This window comes from Molossus molossus, unplaced genomic scaffold (assembly GCF_014108415.1).
Source record: "Molossus molossus isolate mMolMol1 unplaced genomic scaffold, mMolMol1.p scaffold_m16_p_9, whole genome shotgun sequence".
NCBI classification, from domain to species: Eukaryota; Metazoa; Chordata; class Mammalia; order Chiroptera; family Molossidae; genus Molossus; species Molossus molossus.
Genome location: NW_023425403.1, coordinates 29765689 through 29787465, shown reverse-complemented (window position 1 = coordinate 29787465; position 21777 = coordinate 29765689). Strand labels below are relative to the sequence as shown.

At 48.5% G+C, this 21777-nt stretch overlaps 1 protein-coding gene across 13 annotated transcripts in view; it reads left to right on the top strand.

Moving 5' to 3' along the window:
- Window positions 1-21777, top strand: part of ANK1 (ankyrin 1) — a 138251-nt gene that overhangs the window by 15156 nt on the left and 101318 nt on the right. For all 13 annotated transcript variants that reach the window (XM_036250576.1, XM_036250573.1, XM_036250571.1 and 10 more), the window contains one exon: window positions 21389-21490. In XM_036250576.1, the coding sequence (XP_036106469.1) occupies window positions 21389-21490 (102 nt within the window). Of the gene's footprint in view, window positions 1-21388; window positions 21491-21777 lie in introns of those variants that run through there.

Below are 21777 nucleotides of genomic sequence, written 5' to 3'. Positions count from 1 at the left end.
GGCAAGTTTCTTAACCTCTCTGTGCCTCTGTTTCCCACTCATAAAATGACAGTTAGAGCACCTATCTTCTAATGCTGCTGTGAGGATTAAGTGAGTTAATCCTTGTAAGATGCTTAAAACAGTGCCTCACTCAGTGTAAGCCCCCGTGAAGATGTTACCTATTATTACTGTCTTTCATTCTTGTTTTGGTTCCTCTACCAGCACCTCTAATTTCTTGTCCCACCTGCATCAAAAGATGCTTAGAATCTGTAGGTACAGAGGAGGGCCTTCTTCCAGGCTTATCTGTGTGATGGGAGGGGGTGGAGGAGGGCACTAAAGTGTCCCTTGACTGTCAGGCTGCCCTCTCACAACCTGTGCATCTCCAGCACCACGCGGTCCGTCCCTGCCTGCATTCGGGCCCCTGCCCAGAGAGCACTCCTGTGTCTGAGGCTGCATCACGCCGCTCTCCATCCCCTTCACTGTCAGCTTGCCTGTTACGGCCTTTATCACATCTCATACCTTTTTTTGTTTTTTAAAGAATTTTCTTTCTTTTTTTTTTTATGCTCACCCAAGGACATTTTTCGATATTTTGTTCAGATAGAGTGGGAGGGAGGGAGAGAGAGAGAAACATCGACGTGAAAGGGACACATCGAGTGGCTGCCACCCACACAACCCAACCAGGGCCGGGGTCAAACTGCAACCGAGATTCCCTTAGCGGGAACCGAACCCGGGTCTCTCCGGACCGCAGGTTGATGCTATAACCGCTGAGCCAAACCAGCCAGGGCTCACATCTCATATCTTATTGCCCATCTGCCCACGCTCCCATGTCCACATCCCCTGTCATCCCTTAGAATGCAAACTCCCTGAGAGCAGGAAGTCTGTCTGTCCAGTGCTAGATCCTACAGTGCCTGGCACCTAACAGGCACATGTATTTCTTAAACGGATAAATGAGTCAAGCACTCATCACCTCTTTTTCCTCGGTGTGTAATGTCTTTGTGAGGAATGGAAACTCCCTTCAATCTTGTGACAGGAGGCATTTAAAACTTTAGAAGCTGTACTATCATTAGGAATGAGTTACTCTTTTGCATAATATTCACACAATGCTTGAGTAGGCATATTTATTTTGTTACCTAACAGATATATTTAATTTGCAAGCGTTTGTTTCTGGATCCACATGTTCTGTTGGAAGCACGTGTTCTCTTGAATGGTCTATAACCAAACACCTGGAACACAGGTGGCTCCAAATAAGCTTCGGTGGTGTTGAAACTGATCCCCACCACTTTCGAAAAACTGGCAGTCCTTAAGGTTTGGTCCAAATCTCATGCTCTATAAAAGATTCCCCCTCTGGTTTCATCCCTTCCTTTGAACTCCTGGCACTTCTGGTCAGTAACCCCTCATTTGTTTTTTGTTTTTAATTTATTTTTCTTTTTATTGATTTTAGAGAGAAAGGAAGAGAGAGGGAGAGAGATAGAAACATCGATGAGCGAGAACATTAGTTGGCTGCCTCCTGCATGTCTCCCACTGGGGATCGGGCCCACAACCTGGGCATGTGCCCTGACCGGGAATTGAACTGACGACCTCTTGGTGCATGGGTGGATGCTCAACCACTGAGCCACACAGACTGGGCCTCTCATTTGGTTTTGATCATACACTGCTGTGGGCATTCCTTGAGTTATTGTCTCACTGAGTCTTGAATGCGTTCATTGTTCTTTTTATGTTCACTATAGCTGTATCTTTCACCTCTACTAGTCTGCAATCTTCCCCAGGGTTGGAACCATAGAATATACTTACTTGTGTCTGCCATTGGGTTCTCAGATTGCACATGGCAATTCAAGTGCATGTTTGAATGGAAGAATAAGTGAACGAGGAGAAGCAGACCTATTTGTATCAACAAGTCTTATATTGATAATTTATCTCTGTTACCCTCACCCTAAAATCACTTGAGGGGCTAAAGGTTAATGTGGATGTTGATAATGGTGTTCCTTTGGAAATGTCAATTAACATCTTTGTATCTTATTTCAGAAGTTCTTAGTCTCTCTCTGGAGGCTAAGAACCAGCTCAGTCATTATAGAAATGATCACTTTAATTTTTTTAGTGATACTTGGTTTATTTCCCATTTCTCTCGTCTTTTCTCTAATGCTTACCATTCCTCTATTTAGGAGTTCGAGGTGGGGGTTGCTGAGAAAGGGCATGTTGAAAAGCAGCTTAGAGAAGTGGACTACATGGTGGATGTCAGAGTAGAAATAAAGTCTTCACTTCATAAAGTCATAATATTTTAGAGATAGAAAGAACATCAATACAGTCAAAACATTTTATTTCTTTAGAAAAATAAAAAGCAAAGGTTTAAAAAAAGGCACCAGTTCACTGGTTTGGTTCTGGTTGGGTACATGCCTGGGTTTCAGGCTCGATCCCCAGTAGGAGATATGCAGGAGGCTCAGCCGATCAGTGTCATTGATGTTTCTCCCTCTCCTCTCTCTTTCCCTTGCTTTCTCTCTAAAAAATCAATACAAACATTAAAAAAAGAAAAAAGAAATGTCCAAACGAATAACATACCTTGGGATTCACCCAGTGTGTGTATGAGTGCGTGTGTGTGTGTGTGTGTGTGTGTATTGGGGTGGGGGAGGGAAGGGCTTCTGCAGATAAGCAGTATAAAGAGAAATGTAGAGGTGGTTGATTATTTCTACCTTATTTCCTCATCTTTTTTATTTAAATAATTATCAAAGGGGTGATATAAATACTATATGAAAAGATATTTGAAAGAGAATCCAGCCAGAATTCACAAGGTGATTAAATAGAAAGATAACGGTCTCTATTCAATTATTAAGAATCTGATCAGCCTGTGTAACATATCATGCGTGGCACCTGCTCGTTGCCTTGGTAGTAAGGAGGACATAGGACTAGGGAGCAGAAGGCAGATGCCAAAGTGTTCTTTAGTGGCAGCTGCTAAGGACCCTGTTGAAAAAAGCTTAAGAGGATCTTGAAAAAAATTCTTTTAAATCCTCACCCAAGGATATATTTTTTATTGATTTTAGAGAGAGAAGAAGGGGGAGAGAGAGAGAAAGAGGAACACTGACGTGAGAAACATCAATCGGTTGCCCTCTGTATGTGCCTCGACCAGGGATTGAACCTGAAACTTGGGCATGTCCCCTGACTGGGAATCAAACCTGAAACCCTTCGGTTCATGGGACAACGCTCCAACTGAGCCACACCAGCCAGGGTGAGGATCTTTTTTTTTTTTAATTGAATTTATTGGGGTGACATTGGTTAATAGAATTATATAGGTTTCAGGTATACAATTCTGCAATATATCATCTGTATATTGTATAGTGTGTTCACCACCCCAAGTCCTGTCTCCTTCCATCACCATTTATCCTCCCTTTACTCATTTCTTTTTTTTTATTTTTTAAATTTTTATTTCTATATTGCTTTTAGAGAAAGAGGAAGAGAGAGGGAGAGAGAGAAACAACGATGAGAGAGAACATCGATTGGCTGCCTCCTGCATGCCCCCACTGGGGATTGGACCCACAACCTGGACATGTGCCCTGACCAGGAATTGAACTGGTGACCTCTTGGTGCATGGGTTGACACTCAACCTTTGAGCTACACAGGCTGAGCCCTTTACCCATTTCTACCTCTCCTCCCACTCCTCCACCCCCCATTCTCCTGGTAATCACCATGCTGTTGTCTGTGTCTACTAGTTTGTTTTTTTTGGGGGGGGGGTTTGCTTAATCCCTTCACCTTTTCCACCCAATCCCCCCACCTCCACCCCACCCCTCTGATATCTGCCATTCTGTTCTCTGTATCTATGAGTCTGTTCTCCATCTTAAGAGCTGGTCTTCCTGTGGTCAAGTTGCGAGGAATGGCAAAGTTCAGGAGGTGGTAGGCCAGGTAGTAAAAGAATTGGGTTCAATTGCTTTGAAATGTTTTGGCTCCAGGAAGAGAAAGGAATCCTCTTCAGTCAGCATGTGGCCAGCTGGGGTCTGCCCCTGACCCTGAATGAAGGGAAAGAAACTGCTTCCACAGCAGAGGATCCCCAAGGACTTCACGACCTCATTTCCCCTCCTGGGGCTTGAGGACCGAGGGCCAGCTGGAAGGGCTTAGCACCTGCTTCCTGGAGTGGCTTCCACCTGATGTCAAGAGGGTGTTACTGAATTTACTGTTACATATAATTCTAGAGAAGTCAGCTAAAGCAGACTGGGATTAAAATCAACCCGTTGTTCCAAAACTCTCCATTTCCCCATCCCTGTGGGAAGACATGGTCTCAGCTCAATCACCTCTCATTAAACCCTAAAGGCCCTGGGTTTGAATAACCAGTGGCCTAACATCCCTGCATTAAACAAGCTTCGGGTCAGTGGCTGAGGTCTTTTTGACAAGAGAAAATGGCCAAATTAATAGAGGTCCTTGTGGCTCCCAAGTTTCCAACATGACCAGTCCTTCCTGGAGAAGGTTGAATTTCAGTTTTCTCACCTACCATGAAAATACCTTATGTTCCTGTAGTCAGGCAAAATCCAGCTCCCTTCACTCTGCTCCACACACCACCCAAAGCATCATAGTTCTGCTGGGTGACTTTGGGCAAATTACTTGGTGATTTTGTGCCTTGGCTTTGTCTTTTGTCAAATGGGATGATAATAGTAGTTCCCTCTTTGGGTGATTGTGAAGATTAACTATGTTAAGATATTTAAAATGCTTAGAAACCGTATCTGGCCTGTACATTTTAGCTATTATTTTCAAATCCTTTCCCCTTCCTGCTCTTTCATTTGTATCTTATTGTCAATAGCATGACATATTATGGGCCAGAGGGCACGGAGGGGTCACGCAGCATGATCTTCCCAGGCTCCAGTTCCCAGTGGATGTCCCAAGGCCGCTTTCCCAAAGCTGGGAACGCTTGCTCCAGAGCTGGACAAACTTTGGGGCGCCCAGGCCCCTCTGGAATTCCTCAGGCAGGTCAGGCTGGCGGTGGGTCACACATCCTGGTTCTGTCCCTTTGGGAGACTTGTTCAAATAAAGAAAAGTCCCCAGTTCCGGTCAAGGTGGCGGGTAGGTAAACGCGGTATAGCGTCCTCCCACAACCACATCAAAGTTACAACTAAACTACAGAACAACCATCATTCAAAACCGCCTGAAATCAAGCTGAATGGAAGTCCTACAACTACGGAATTAAAGCAGCAGCCACATCCACACTGGTAGGAGGGGTGGAGGCAGACGGGCTGGTCCCACCCCACGTGTGGCGGATAAAAATCAGGAGGACACCTCGGCTGGGAAGGTCCTCCCTGAGGACTTAGGGGTCCCCATCCTACACCAGACGCCCCACTTAGGGTTCCAGTGCCAGGAAGAGAATCCCCATAACTTCTGGCTGGAAAAACCAGCAGAAACTGAGGCTCAGGGAGGCTGATGTGGCTGGAGCCCCAGGCAGCTCCTTAAAGGGCCCACGCACAGACTTGTTGGACTGACTCCCTCTAAGCTTGGAGGGGAGGCAGCTCCAGGGGCGCCAGAGACATACAGGGAAGAACTGAGCTGTTTGGCACTGAAGTGAGGGCTGTAGAGGGGGCTTTCTCCGGGACAAACATGCTGTCAGAGGCCTTTGTTCCTTTGGTGAGCCCTTCCCTGGGGCGGCAGAAAGCCGTCATATCTGGGACTCCAGCAACCTGGCTCACACTGGTAGCCCCACCCTGGTGATTCCCTGAGGCCCCACCCCACCCAACTTTCAGGCCCACCAAAGCTGTTACCAGTTGCTTTACCATAGGATTGGCCTGTCTTGGATCCTGCTTCAGGTTTTTCTAAATTCTTTCAAACAAGCAGCATTTGGTCTCAGATAGCCCCATACCTCTCGTTAAGTAATTTACAGAAAAAAACACAGGGAGGCAGCCAGAATGAGGGGACAAAGAAACAGGTCCCAAATGAAAGAACAGAACAAAACCCCAGGAAAAGAACTAAGCAAAATAGAGATAAGCAACCAAACAGATGCTGAGTTCAAAATACTGCTTATAAGGAAGCTCAATGAACTTAGTGAGAACCTCAGTGAACTTAGGGAGGGCCTCAAGAGCATAAAAAAGGACCAGTCAAAAATGAAGGATGCATTAACTGAAATAAAGAATAATTTACACAGATTCAATAGTAGAGTACGTAAATCCAAGAAGCAAACCATTGATTTGGAATATAAGGAAACAAAAAATGCCCAATCAGAACAGCAAAAAGAAAAAAGAATCCAAAAAAATGGGGATAGTGTAAGGAGCCTCTGGGACAACTTCAAGCATGCCAATATCCGCATCTTAAGGGTGCCAGAAGGAGAAGAGCGAGAACAAGAAATTGAAAACCTGTTTGAAACAATAATGTCAGATAACTTTCCTAACTTGGTGAAGGAAACAGACATATAAGTCCAGGAAGCACAGAGAGTCCCAAACAAGATGAACCCCAAGAGGCCCACACCAAGACACATCATCATCAAAATGCAAAAGGTTCAAGACAAAGAGAGAATCTTAAAAGCAGCAAGAGAAAAACAGTTAGTTACCTACAAGGGAGTTTCCATAAGGCTGTCAGCTGATTTCTCAAAAGAAACTTTGCAGGCCAGAAGGGAGTGGCAAGAAATATTCAGACAAGAACCTACAACCAAGATTACTCTATCCTGCAAAGCTGTCATTCAGATTCGATGGACATATAAAGAGTTTCCCAGACAAGAAAAAGTTAAAGGAGTTCATCACCACCAAACCATTATTATATGAAATGATGAAGGGTCTTTTTGAAGAAAAAGATAATATATATGAACAAACGAAATGGCAATGAATACATATCTATCGACAATGGAATCTACAAACAAAATGAACAGGCAGAACAGAAACATTCTCATAGATACAGAGAACATTTTGTTGGTTGCCAGATGGGAGGACGGTTGGGGGAATGGGTGAAAAAGTCAAAGGGATTAAGAAGTACAAATTTATTGCTAGACTGACAAACCTCAAAGGGAAGGGGGGTTGGGAGGTGGGAAGAAATAAACCGAAGAACTTATATGTATATATGCATAACCAATGGACATAGACAATAGTGTGGGAAAAGGCGGGAGGGGGGTAGGAGTGGGAGGAGGGGGTTAATGGGGGAAAAATGAGGAACATCTGTAATATATTCAACAATAAAGATTTAAAAAAACAAACAAAAAACAAATAAAGAAAAGTCCTGAGCAGATCGACTGGTCAGCCTTTCGGGGCTGTCTGAACTGACGCTTGGGCATCCTTCAGAAACTGGAGCCATGGGGCGCACTGCCGGCACTCAAGTCCGTTTGGCAATTTGAGACAAAACGTTTTCCATGTTAGCACGTCCCAGTGAGAAGTGAGTTTGGGTGTGCAGTGTCCTGCCATGCCGGCAGGCTGCAGAGGCCTTTCCACAGTGTGGGAAGAGGTGGACCCAGGGTAGTAAATGGAACCGTTCTGGCAGTGCGTCTCATACACGGTTCCCAAAATGTGTGTAATATCCACCCGCATCTGGACCCCCCGTCAGCCGCCAGGCAATATGTTCTGCAGCATTGCTTCTGAGCGTAGCCGGCGCCTCCCACAGAGGGGAAAACGAAGCATGGCGACACAGCGTGGGCCAGTACATTGATGATGAGGATGCTGTTAGAATTCTACGTACGCACCTCATGACATCCCAGCCTCTCGCCCTCAGCAGAGACCGGTGAACTATTGAACTGGCTGCCTCACTGCCTTGGGAGTTGGGCCTGGGCTGGCAATTTAGTGCTCCTGAAGATTGTGGGGGAAAGGCTGGAGGTGGGGGCTGGGGTGCAGGGTCCTCTCCTGAGGCACAGCCCAGGGCTCTGGGGTGGGCAGCGCCTGTGACTTCCCCATCTACGAAACGGCAGTGCTTCCAACACTGGTTCCACAGGGGCCATAACAGCCAGTGGGAAAATGAACAATTTGGTCAGTCAGCCCCAACACCTGACTGTTGTTTTTTCCCCCCTGATGTGATTCATTTTCAAATCGGGATTGATTGGATTCCTTCGGATTCCAGTTCCACTGACATTTATTGAGCCTCTGGTGTGTGGTCAGCATGGTGCTAACGCTCACGTGTGTTGTTTTGACTAAGCCTGGCTGAAGCTCCTGTTTGATTGCCTGGGGGAGCAGCATCCTCTTCTCCAACTCAAGAGACACGTAGAGAGGGCTCCTGTTGTGCTGGGCATGGGATCCCCGGATGAGCGACAGAGAAGACACCTCATCTCTTGCTGTGCTCCCTGCCCCGGTAGTCCTGGGTGGTCCAGAACTGCTCGGCAAAAAGCATTTGCTTGTTCTCAAGGCATTTAGCTCTTTAGGAAATCTAGTTCTGTTTCTTATCCAAAACCAGAAATGGATACTGAAGCTGAAATTTGTTATTGTACATAAAACATTCTGTTCTCTTCATCTGGTTATTTGATCAGAAACAGTGGCGTTTGGATGCCTGTTTGCTTCTCACTATCGGGAGATAATCCTGTCCTCTGCTGACCTGCCATTCTCCACCCTTCATCCAGCACAGGGACAGGATTCTGGGCACAGAGACCACTGGGAGCTCAGGCCTTGCTCGGCTCCTCCCATTGACAAAGTCTTGGCTATGGATTCTGCAGTGTTGGGGGTACAGCGAGGGAGGGGAGGTGGTCCAGAGCATGTGATTTGAAAACCAGAAGAGAGGGAGAGGAGAGATATAATTAAAAAGCACCCCAAAATCTCAATAGTGAAAAATTGACCCAGAGGGCAACACTTTTTTCCAACTCAAGGACGTGGGAGGAATCAAATTCCACTGAGGTCATGTCGGAGGGGCCTGCAACTAAAGAGATCCCTCGGGAGGACAGTCAATGTCTGGTCCCAAGAATACGGGAACCCCTTTGTGTGTGCCGAGAAAATCCTAGATTTAGCTTCGCTCTCTCCCACCTCCCCCGCAGGGATCTCAGGTTTAATGTTGGCCCTCTCTGGAATCCATGTAACACCTTTTTCATGGCTTTAAAAATAGACTCCAGGCTGGCCAACCCTCTTAAAAGGAACATGATGGAGCTCAGTGCCAGCACTGTGGGACCTGACACCCGACTCTTGATCACCTCCCTAAATAGCCCGCACTTGGGATCCCTTGCCCCATGAGGTGGGGCACCCTGATTGGCCACGGGGAGCTCACTACACAATGTTAGACAGAAAAACAACCAAGATTCTCCTTTTCACTCTGCCTTTCTTCTCTCACAATTAAAAAGGTTTAAAGGGAACTACAAGGTCTGAAGGGAGTCAGACCAGACTTCTTAGTCCACCCAGTGTTACAGCTGGAGTGTATGTTCTATAAAGTCCCTCCCTAAGTACCTGGGAGGGCGCTGGTGTTCGAGGGGGCTGTGGGCCTGTAAGAGGAATAACATTTCCCGGCAGCCCTGTTCTTGATGGTTCATAAATGCCGGGGCGGTGGATGGCTGGCTCGGGGGGCAGGGCGATAACCCAGCCTGTCTTTCTCAGTAAAGGGTGGAGTGTCTGGGACCCACCCTTTATCAGCTGTGCCCAGAGCCGGCTTGGTGCTGGGGCCCCTCCCATTGTGGGCGAGGGGCAGGGCGGACAGAATGGTGGGGAGCAAGCCCTACTTGTTAGCAGAGCACCGTGCAGCAGAGGAGCCGTCTGCCTCAGGCTCAGGAGCAGGGTTTCCGCTGTAGACGCAGCCAGAGAATTGGTTTTGCACTGCAGTGAAAACGGAAATTGAAAATGGTGCGTTATAAACCCAAGGAGTCCAGTCGCCACAGCACAGCACTGGGATTCTTGGGGTCCTGTTTTCAGACATGGATGTTTGACCTTGGCTAAGCAGGGAGGAGGCCCTCATTTTCTGGGGTAGAAACAAGATCAGTACTACCCCATACATCTGGGGGGTGGGGATGGGGAGGGCTTAACCTTTGACAAATGCTTTGGTTGAAAAGAAAAAAGGGAGGCAAAGGAGGAAAAAAGAGTGTCCACTGTCATTTATTGAGTACCTACTCTGTGCCCCAAGTGTTGTGAGGCATTTTTACATCATTCTCACAGTCCCTGGAAAGGTGGGCCAAGTTATTTTCATCCTACTCATGGGGAGATCAATGAAAAGGTATTTCCCTTATCACAAGTCATGCAGCCCAACGGCAGTGGGCTCGCTAACTTCGAGTAATGCAAGGCTGCCTGCCCAGAAAAGCAAATAGTGCTGTTGTTCTTAAGTCGGTTCCAAGTCTGAGTGGATTGCAGAGGGTAAAGCAGGGGCAGCAGGAGGGCCACCTCTGTCCTCCAGTGAACTGTGGGGAGAGTAGTGGTTGTTGTCCAGGGTGTGAGGGGCCAGGAGGCCTTCTCTGGAATCCTGAGTCCGCCCTGAATCTCAGCTCTGATGTTTCTTTAGACAGGAGCCAGCTGTGTCCAGGCTTGCCACCACCGGAAGCTGCCTGCCCCTCTTCCCCTACAGCGTCCTGGGAGGCAGCGTTATCTGAGAATCCCATGCACCTGGGATTCTTTGCTTCAGGATTTTGAGCGGAAAAAAAGAAGCCTTCTCCCAGTTTCTGTTAGACTGAAGATTCACAGGGGAATTCACAGTAGGGGGCTGCAAACTGTCCTAGGCTCCTGCTCTATCCATGGGTTTTACGAGTTGCACAGTGAATTTCTTCCCTTTTTCTCCCGGCATTGTCTATTCCTGATGTAGCTTAGTGTGCTCTGGAGGACTAAGAACTCCAAAGAGGAAGCCTCCAGCACTTCATTATGGTTATCAATTGCGGAGACAGTTGGTAAAATATTTAGCAAGGTTGGAAAAAACCTGTGGACGCCATGAACCTGTAGTATAGGACAAGTGGTCCGGCATCCTCACTGAGAAACCCTAGTTTGTCTTTAGCCCACTAATCCCTGTCTGTTCCTTTGCTATAGTTTCATTGGCTCGTGGGCAAATCTCCTGGGCACACTAAATACCTGCAATAAAAAATGAAGAAAAGTAGGAACAGGCAAGGGACAGGATGATTATTTATTGTCTAAGGGTGCGGCAGGGACCGAGGGTAGAGGAGGGGCAGTTAATTAATGGGAGGGGAATAATGGCTTATCTTTCTAAATCCCTAGAACCCAAAGAGACCCCTACAAGTTAATTTGTTTATTCTGTGCTTCTATACACCACATCAAATGGTGAGTTATCTTTTTCTGCTGTCCTGAAGGATCCCCAGCAAAAATTCAGTTCTGAATAATAAATTTTATTAAGTCACATCCCTTACAGGTGGTAAGTTCTTTCTGTCTAATCTACATCTTCTCTACATCAATTTAACCTCATGTCTTACAGTTTCCTTCTGACTAATGGAAATGGTGGGTATGTCATCTTCAAACATCAGTCAACAAGCCTTTGTTTGGCACCACTGCCCAGCACTGTGTTAATCAAACAGGGAGCAGGCGGGAAAGTGTGTGTGTGTGTGGGGGGGGGGGGGGGGGGGGGCGGGGGAGGGGGGCATACTGAACGTTTGAACCAAGCTGTCTCTGCCTGTGAGAAGCTTGTAACTGAATCACAGAGACCAGGCTACCATACCTGGGAAAGGGCACCATACAGTTAGCCCCATGCTGGGGGCCCAGCTCTAGTGTTGGAGGAGTTTGCCTTCAGTTCTTTATGTGTGTCTGTCATCTCAGTTCCTTTAAGCTTAGACCTTACTGAGCAACATGTCTGTAATTGTTCTCTTTCTTCTCCTCTGGGGCCTTGCCTGACCCTTTGCATGTCTAAATTGCAAAGCCTTAACCCTAACAAAGTCATGGCTAACATCAAAAATTCCTTAAAGCACAGCATAGGGAATACAGGCTATGCTATTGTAATAACTATGTATAATGCCAAGTACTAGACTTATCAGGGGATCACTTCATAAAGTATATAAATGCCTAACCACTGTACACCTGAAACTAATAGAAAATAATATTGGATGTCAACTGTAAGTGAAAAATTTTTAAAAGATGAAGCAAGCACAATTAAAACTGTCATCTTGACAGTTTGCAAAATTAAGACAATTAAAAAGACTTTACCAGGAAAAAAATAATTCTTGGCAGTCCCGAGTATTCAAGTCCTTTGGTAATACATTAGCATCTTTCCTATTACTCTCATAGTACTATGGATTGTATTCGGCTTCTGGCCCACTATGACTATCTCTTCTTTTTTTTCTTTCATGATTGTATATAACCCATACCATTGTATGGTATAAAGAACATTGGGTTTATGAGTTATAAGGTCTGGGTACCAATTTTAGACTGGGAATTTTTTGCTATGTAACTTGGAATATTTCACTTTACTTGCAAGATCTCAGTTTATCTCATCTTTAAAACAGATATTCTCAAAACTCGATGATAGTAAAACAAACAACCCAATTAAAAAAATGAGCAAGAGTTTTGAATAGATACATCACCAAAGAACAAACAAAAAAAAAACAAATACATTAGCCCCTGAAAAGATGTTTAACATCATTAGTTCTTAGGGAAATGCCAATTACAACCACACTAAACACTAGTACACATCTATTAGAATGTCTAAATTAAAACTGCCCATGCCAAGTGTTAGGATGTGGATCAGCTGGCAGGAAGGAGGAAACTTTTAGAGGTTCATAATCTTGGCTGTAGTGGTAGTTTTATGGGGGCATACGTAATATCAAACTTACCAAATTATATATTTAAGTATGTGGTTTATATTATGTCAGCTACGCTTCAGTATAGCTGTTAAAATAACAGTCTATCTTTCAGTTCATTGAGCAAGTCAATTATATCAGTGTTTTGAAAGTATTGTACACATTATTCATCTTCCATTTGAGTAGGGTGTTTTCTCGCTCTCTAAATATTAATGTTGGAACAGTGCTTTAGAATCCTTTGAGATATTCCACTGAGCTATGATCAGGGCTGTTACAGTAACCATAATTTATTAATGGAAGCTCTTGGTGTAGAGGATTGAGCAGATCTGAGAGGCAGTTTTAGGAGGCACGGGGCAAGAGACCTGTAGCATGACCTTTGTATGAAAAACGAGTGTGTGGGGAGAGAAGGGGCTGCAGTGGCTTCCTCCATCCAGACACCTTGCCCTTGGGACACCAGTGTGGGCCTTTCCAGCCACCTTTCAGAGGCTGCCTGTCCTGAAATTCATCCTCTGGTGAGGTTGAGGCTCTTGGGGCTGGAGAATTCTGATGTGACTGTCTTTAAATACTCGTTTTTTCACCCACTTAGGGAGGGGTTAGTTGCACTGTACACTTCAGATCACTCTTTTTTTGGCAACACCCAGACCTTTTCTCCTGATCTTTATTTACCCCACTAATTTGGGACTTCCTCCTAATTGTGGAATGGCACCTTACTTTGAAAAACACTCTCAGAGTTGTTTTTCCACCCTTCAGGAGCATCCTCCACATTCTCTCTTCCTGGCCCTAACCACGTATTTGTTAGGAATCTTGGCAGTGCTGTTACCCAAGGGGCTTTGAGTCAGTTGGACCCTCTATTTATCAGTGACCCTGGCCCCAACTCTTAACCTCTCTGGATTCAATTTCTCTGTCCATGCAACTGTCATAGCATTGCCTACCTTATGGGGTGCTGTGAGGGATAAATGAGGTAATGCAATATGTCTATCACGTAAGGTGCTCAATGTGTTAATTCCTCACCAGCATGCAGCTCTGCTCTATCCACGCGTCAGGGCAGGAGGGGTGGGAAAATGAATGGTATTTGGTGTTGTGTCTACACTGCTATTTGAAAAGAGCATGGAACCAGGCTCATAATACAGAGCAGCCATGATTTGAACAAGCAGTATTACTAGGGGCCTAGGCACTGGCATTTCTTTTCTTGACCATTTCTCATGACTCAGGGTTAAGCCTGCTCTCCACAATTCCTGCTGTGACCCCAAAGACTTGGCCAACCCCGACATCCTTTTGACATCTGCCCCTGAAATGAACTCAGGAAAAGGGGAGGATGGTTCCAGAGCAGAAAACGGGGAGCTTCCTCCAGCCCTGGGTGGTATTTCGTTAACACCAGCGGACTTGAGGGATGAAGGAGATGGTAGTAACAGTTCTGCGTCCTGCCTCTCAGCTTCATTTCGCGGCTCCACTCTCTGGCAGAATCTGGAACAGGCTGATTAGCTGGGATCTCAGGAAACGATGTAAGAATCCAAAACATGCAAATTGGTTATGGGGGATAAATAGACTTTGCTGAGCTCACCGTGGCAGTCTGTGCAGGCTCCAGGGCCCATTCACTAGGGCAGCCTGTGGCAGAAGGCCGGCGGGAGCGCCATGCAGCTTGGAGCTCCTCACCTCCATTGGACGTGTGCGCCTCTCTTCTGCAGCGGCAGGACGCCGGCTCTCCGCCCAGGGCCGGCACCCACAGCTCGCGGCACCCCACCCGCACCCTCGACGCACCCCCTCCTCTGGGCTTGGCAGCAGGTGCCTTCCCTCCGGAGATCGCTTCCCATTAACTTTCCCATCTGACATAATAATGGAGAGAAAATGAAGAGATCCCATTAGTGGCTGGCTGGCTGGCTGGCTGGCTGGCTGGAGGGCGGGCGGGCGCAGAGTCCGCACCGGAGCTGGAGCCCGGCGCAGGGAGCCTGTATTTTTAGCCAGATGCCGCGTAACTTGCTGGCGCTCCCCGCGCCGCCGAGCAGATAACGGGGGAGGGGGAGCAGGGAGCCGGGCTCGGATTGCAGCGCGGGCGCCGGACGATGGCAGCGAGACAGGGCAGGTCCCGTCCAGACCCTGCGGTGAGTGACGAGCGGCCCGCGGCCCGGCCAGGGAGCTCGGCGCGCTGGGGGCTGCCGTGCGGGCTTCGGGTCGTGGGGCCCCTTGATGCGGGCTCGGCAGGAGCCAACTTTCAGGAGGGTGCGGGGACGCGCTCCGGCAGCCGCCGAGGCTTCCAGCAGAATCCAGAGGAAAATTCCTTTGGCCCAGAGGCTGCCGCGGCGGAGGGGCTGGTGCCTGGAGGCGGCCCGGGCGAGCAGCGCACGCGGGAGCGCAGAGCCTCCGCACAGGCTCCCAGAGGGGCCTGGGGCCCAGGGCCCTAGCTGAGGCCGAGTCCCCCTTTCCAGGGGAGGAGAATCCCGCCGAGCGGATTCTGCTGTGGGGCCTCGCAGCTGCCCCTCCCGGGGACCCAGCTGGACCAGCGGGGATGCCATGGTCTTGGCCTTGGCCAGAGAAAGGACCGCCTCGCCCACGGCACTCTGGCCCGGAGGTCCAGAGGTAGCGGGCAATGAATGGGGGTGAGGAAGGCAGACCTGTTGTATGCCCAGGAGCCTGGTGCTTTCCCTGTACCTTGTCATTCTCACAGCACCCCCAGCAAACTGTGCAGTACCCCCATTTAACTACGAGGAAATTGAGGTCTGGGGACTTGTACCAGGCAGAGCATCAAGTGGCAGAGCAGGGATTCACACCAGGTCTTCCCAACATCAGGGTGCACTCTGGCCTCTTCTCATCACTGCATCTCCCAACCTCTAAGGAGATGCTGGAGGAGCCCAGGAATGGACAGTTTCCCCCAAGGCTTCACAGTTGTGTTGGGCGATAACGGAACCCAGGGCTCCTGCTTACACAAGGTTTCTCAATGACACCTTTAATTTGTTCATTTTATCTTTGCCAATGGTAGTCTGATTGGGGCGCTTGGAGACAATGTGTAAAACTTCTGGAAAGAAAAAGGAGAGAAACCTAATGAAAACACACACACTGTGGCCCAGGATTCACTTCTGTTTCTCTGTAGTCAATGGGATAGAGGCAGGGCACACAGGTGTGCCAGCTGGCTGGAGCTGGGAGGCCTGCCTGAGCTCCGGGGGACACCAGGCATGGAGTTTGGAGGAGCACTCAGAGGTGGAGGGCAGCCCACAGCCTAGCAGACAGCTCCACACGCTGCTGTACAGGAATGCTACCTGCTGTACTTGGCCTTCCCGACATGCTGCAGGACCTGCAGGAAGAGGATCGAGACTCTCTTCCTGGAGATTCTGGCAATGACTTTGTTAAAGGAGCGGCATCTTGCCCAAACAAGATCCTTTGGGACAGAGATACCACCTTATCGCTGCTTACAGAAATCGACAATAGCTCAGTTTCCATTCATCTTTTGAGATAAGAATGTTGCACTGAAAGACCTGGAAAAAATAAGTCATGATTTGTCCTGGGAAAACTTGGGCCATCTCAAGCCCCAGCGAAGGTGTGAGGGGGTCCGGTGTTCTCATACTCCGCCTGAAACTGGACTTGGCCTGGCCTCTGTGTTTCCGAAGCTTTCAATGCTCCTGTGATATGGGCCCGCTGACATTTAGCAGCCTGCTTCCGGCCTCTCCCCCCAGGACACTGGAGCCCCCTCGGCAACTTCTGCATTGCTATATTCATATCACCCCACTCAGGAAGTGCAAGTTTAATAATAGTCCGGCGTCTCAGGTCACCATGGGCTCACCTCCCTTTTCCTGGGCAGCCCCAGTGACAACTTGAGTCCCAGGAGGAATTCCATTCCTTCTTTCCCCCTGCACTTACTTCCTCCTGAAGTGAGGACTGAAGTGGGCACAGCCTCTCAGCCAGAGCGGAACCTGAGAAGAATCTTGTGGGCACTAGAAGGAAATGGTTGGCCCAGGAGGCAGTACAGCACCAGGGTTAGGAGAAGGACCCTGGGGGCAGGCTACCTCGATTTAAATGCTGGCCAAGCCATGTGTTAGTGGTGTGACATTGGACAAGTTACTTAATTTCATTATGACGAATTTACCTCATCTGTGCAAAGGAGACAATAAAAGTACTTGCCTCATGAGATTATTAGGGCGACCAAATGAATTCATTTAAGTAGAGTGCTTAAAATACAGTAAGAGCTTTATCAAACTTATTTTAGTGTGAAAGTTCAGGGAAATCACACGGATTAACCAGTAGGGCTGTGGACGGGGGCACACGGCATGTATACACCCCTCCTCCGCTAAATGCAGGCACAAGCAACTTTCTCACAGGTAAAATTCGACTAAAATGGAGCCCAGGATGAGGAAGGGGCAAAGACACAAATGGGCAGCCTTGATGGGGTTCAGAGAGGGTGACACCCCCTCGGTGGTGATGCAGGATTTAGGGCCATGTAGCTTGTTTTCTGGACCCAAGGAGCAGCCTCCTTTAGGCCCCAGTCTCCTTTCGTGGAGAGACTTCTCTGAGGTTGCCCTGCCTCAGAGGGGACAGGGGCCGGGGGTGGGGGGGGGGCCGGGGGGGGGGCTCGGCTCAAAGAGGGCCAGGGACACTTCTCCGATTAGTCACAGCCCAGAGACAGTCTGGTCAGTGTTTTATTGTTGTTGTTGTCACTGGTGTTTTCCAGGTTAGTATTTACTCAGGTAAATATTCTAAAAGAAACACATTGGATTCTTTTGCCTCTCTTTCGGCCCTATTGAATCATACAGACTGTTCCTGGAATCATCAGGAAATTGCACTTAGGACAGGTCATTGAATCGGAGGTAATTGAATTAGATAGATGGGCAGCATGGACTCTGAAGAGCAAGATGGTGAAAATGGGTTTCATATTCCAATGAGGGCCATTTGCCCTGGAGCTTAGATATCCCCTGGCACCTAGGTGGGGCTCAGTGAGGGCCTGCAGAGTGAACCGATGGGTGCATGCATGAACAGGTGACCCCTTCGCAACCGAGTCACTTTGTTTTCAAATCACGAGGACAGGGACCCATATTCGGATTTATTATTCTCTCTCACTTTGCCCTAGCAGGGTTATGGACAGAGCCCCAGTGAATATATTGTAGAATTAAACTGAGTGATGCACAATGAGAGGGACACCACTATTTACAATTCACCTGTAAGATACCCTGAGGATCCTGCTTACGTCTTGACTCCTCTATGCCTAGAGAAGATCAAAGAGAAAATGAAAAAGCCTTAGCCGTGGAACTTCACTTCTGTCTAGATGACCGTAGCCAGTCATTTAATTTTTACCATCAGTTTTATTATCAGTGAAGGAAAGGAATGGGATAAAATGGTTCCTTTTTAGAGGCCTGTCTTGGCCTTGACATAGGGCTCAGAGGTCAGAGCTGGGATCTGCCACGGATTAACTGTTTGATTGGCAAAGACATGTGGCCTGCCCCAGGCCCTACAATCTGTCAGGGTTGTCTAGACACCCTCAGGTTTGAAATCGCTGAGAATGAACCTCGGGGTCAAAGGCAGTGGAAAGGCGTAGGCATAGTTCTGTTAACTAATTACAGAACGTGGGCAAGTTGCTAACCTCTCTAGACCTCAGTTTTGTTACCTCTAAAATGGGGATAATAAATATACCTACCTCACCGGTTGTGATGAGGATTGAAAGATATTACGTTGTTAATACACTTGCCCAGTGACTGGTTATAGTATTATAATTTCATTATTATATCACACAAACAGCAGAAACTGTTTAACCCTCTTCAGCCTTGTCTAGATCAGGCTTCCCTTACCCTCTATCTATCTGCGTGTCTGTCTGTTATAAAGACAGTATTGTCCTTCACGTCCTAGGTTCAGGGCTTTGAATAGTCAACAGTATCATTAATTGATACTGTTTACCCATAGTTCTCCGGTTCTCATCTCAAACCCTATCATTGTGCTGCAGAAGGTAGTTTGGTGGGTGCGATGTGTGGCAGATATGTCTCTCTAACACTTTCATTCTCGGGGAATAATATAGTATTTTTCCTAATAGTGGGATATACACATGCAATAGTTGACAGAATTTCGGAATCAGCGGGCACAAACAGACATTTCTTTGAGGGACAAACCTTGAGTCTGATTTTTCTGGTAATCCAATAGATTGATCATCATTTCAGGAATATTTTCTCTACCACAGTTGCCTTGCTGAGGAACCTGGGGATGTTAGGTGCCCCGTGTTTTGGTCTAAGGGAGTCTTGGCCTAGTAGATACTTCATGCTTTGAAGGACTCAAAATAGGTAGATTTGGCCCCTGTCCCCAAAAGCAAACAGTTTGGTTGGGAGATAAGATGTACATAAGTAAAAAACTTGAGAAAGGTATATTTAAAATACATTTAAAAAATAAAAAATCAAGCTCCCATTTCTAGATTTCAAGATGGTCAGTATTGACTATCCAAGGACGACATCAGAGAGGAGATAGAAGCTGAGCGCACCATGAGGAAAGGGAAGATTGGAATTAGCAAGCCAGAATGGCAGAGGGCTTCAGGGTCCTGGGAATAATCAAGGCAGGCAGAGGGGGGGTGCCAGGGGGGTCAGGGAGGGAAGAGGGTTCCTTCTGCTATGTTGGGGCAGTGAAATCCAAATGTGCTACATCGTGAACAGGCAGGACAGAGCTTCCGGGAAGGGGGAGGCAGAGAAAGGAAGCAGGTCCTCTGGAGCAGGTGGAGGCTGAGGGGGCGGGTGGGGCGGGCCAGGCAGCTGTGCTGTGAAGGCGGTGTCTGTAAGGCTGGGGAAGCTGGTCTGCCCCAGACGAACTGTTTAATTGGCAAAGGCACGAACCCCCGCTTTGTGGGGGAGATCAGGGTTTTGACTGTAGAATGCTGAGATTGTTGGCTGTAGATTTTGTCTTCCATGTCTAGGGACGCTTGTCATGAGCATGCGTGAGTTGCCTGTGGCCGCTGTGGTAGAGCACCACAGACTCAGTGGCAAGAACAACAGGCGTGTGTTCTCTCGATGTTCGACCACATGTCTGAGGTCAAGGTGTGGGCGGGCTCCCTCGGGAGGCTCTCAGGAAGACGCTGTCCTTTGCCTCTTCCAGCCTCTGCTGGTGGCCGGCTTCCTTGGCTTGTGGCCGCTCTCTCTGGTCTCTGCCTCCGTCTTTACATCGCCTTCTCCTCTGCGCATCTTCTCTGCTGCTTTCTCTTTTTAATCCTCACCGGAGGACATGTTTTTACTGATTTGAGAGCGAGAGAGAGGAATATCAATGTGAGAGAGAAATATCAATCAGGTGGCCCCCTATGCTCTCCAACCAGGGATTGAACCCACAACCCAAGTATGTGCCCTGACCAGGAATCGAACCCACAACCTTGTGGTGTACAGGACAGTGCCCCAAGCAACTGAGCCACCCGGGCAGGGCTCTGTTATTTTTTATAAGGATACCTACCATTGGATTTAGGGTCAACCTAGTTAATCTAGGGCGATCTCATCCCAAGACACATAACTCAATTACATCTGCAGTAAGTCTGGTCCCAAATGAGTGACATTCAAGGTTCCAGGGATTAGGGTATAGACATGTCTCTTGGGGTCCACCATGCAACCCATTATTACATGTTTTCTAGGGAGGGAGCATGAAGGAAGGAGACAGAGTGCCCCCAAGGGGAGGAGAAACCACGAGCTACGCTGTGTCCTTGGGTGGAAGTGCTTTCATGCTTCACCTGTGGCCTGTCATGTGACAACTCTTACCCGTCAAACTCCACCTGCGTGGGCACATGATTATAATGATATATGTTATTCCCTTTAAGTGTCACAGCCAGGGTCGGAGGAAGGCCTCTCCCTCCTTCCTTACAGATAAAGAAACAGGAGCAGAGGTGCCTGAGGACACAGGACTGTCAGAGACACGCAGGGGAACTGCTCTGAGCCCCCTCGCCCCTTCCAGTCATGCTGTCCACTGTGCCTGTCTGCATTCGCTGACTTTCATGGTCCCCGTCTCACTGTCCCTGGCTGTCGTTCATCTCTAATGTAAACAAATGTTCCTGGTGGCAGCATCTTGAGAGGTCGGTGTAGGTGGCTGAGCAACAACCACGGAATCAAGTGCTTTACTCTCATTCCAGAGGAGGGGCACCTGCAGTTGGAGCTCGAATTCGGAGGGCGCTGAGCAGCGAGGTTAAGCTCACTGCGTTCAGAGCCAGGCCGCCTGCTTCAGGGTCCCGGCTGTGCCGCTGACCTGCTGGGTGACCCTGCACAGTCATTTCCGCTCTCTGTGCCTTGGCCCCTCATCTGTACGCACCACAATAGTACGTACCTGGAGCGGTTTCAACGAGGATTAAATGCATATGTGCGCGTGTGTAAATACATGTGTGAGGTGCGGATAATGGGGCTTCGTGCACAGTGAGATCTGTGTGCTGTTTAGTTGAAAGCAAACCCACACAATAGCAGCGGAAAGGGCAGGTTTGGTTCCTGCGGTCCCCGCATCTGTGGCTCGCAGGGGCCGGGGCTACGTGATATGGGCTCCTTAGTCAGGACATAGGGCCTCGGAAACATCAAAGCCGTACGATTACCAGGCTGTGCTGAGCATTTGGCTTCGGAATGGAGCCCCCCGTTCAACTCTGGTGCCGCCTGGGTCCCAGCCGGGAATGTTTGCTCATAAAGGTGCCACACTGAAAGGAGGCCGGGTTCGAAGGCATCCTCACAATGCAGGCCCCGGAGTGGTCTGGCCGGGGCTCTGGGATCCGTTCCGCTGGGGTACTGTGGTGGGCACCGGGGTGTCGCAGCTGGAGGGTGCAAGGCTGCCGCCATGACCTCAGCCCTTGTTCGCAGCCCTGAGCTTGAGTGGGAGTGGGGGGCTGCCCCACAGCACACACTCACAGCCTCCGTCTGTCTCTCCTCACAGGTCGATGCCGCTACCAGCTTTCTCAGGGCAGCAAGATCAGGCAACTTGGACAAAGCTTTGGATTACCTGCGGAATGGGGTAGACATTAACACCTGTAACCAGGTAAGTGGGATGGAGACAGGCATGTGGTCTCTGAAGAGTGGCTCTTGCCTGGTGCCACTCCCTGAGAGTTTTAACCCGTCTCTCTTTGCCTCTTCCCAGTGGCCTCAAAGTCCCCAAGGGCTCTGCCTGCCGAAGGCCCCGGCCTTGCTGCTCACATCCCTGCCCCGGTCCAGGGCCCCACAGAGAAGGGCCGATGCCTGAACAGTGTGGGCTGGCCCGGGCTCCATCCCCTGCTGCCTCTTCCCTTAGAAGTTGCCGTTGGGCCCTGCTGTGGTCTTAGAATGTGT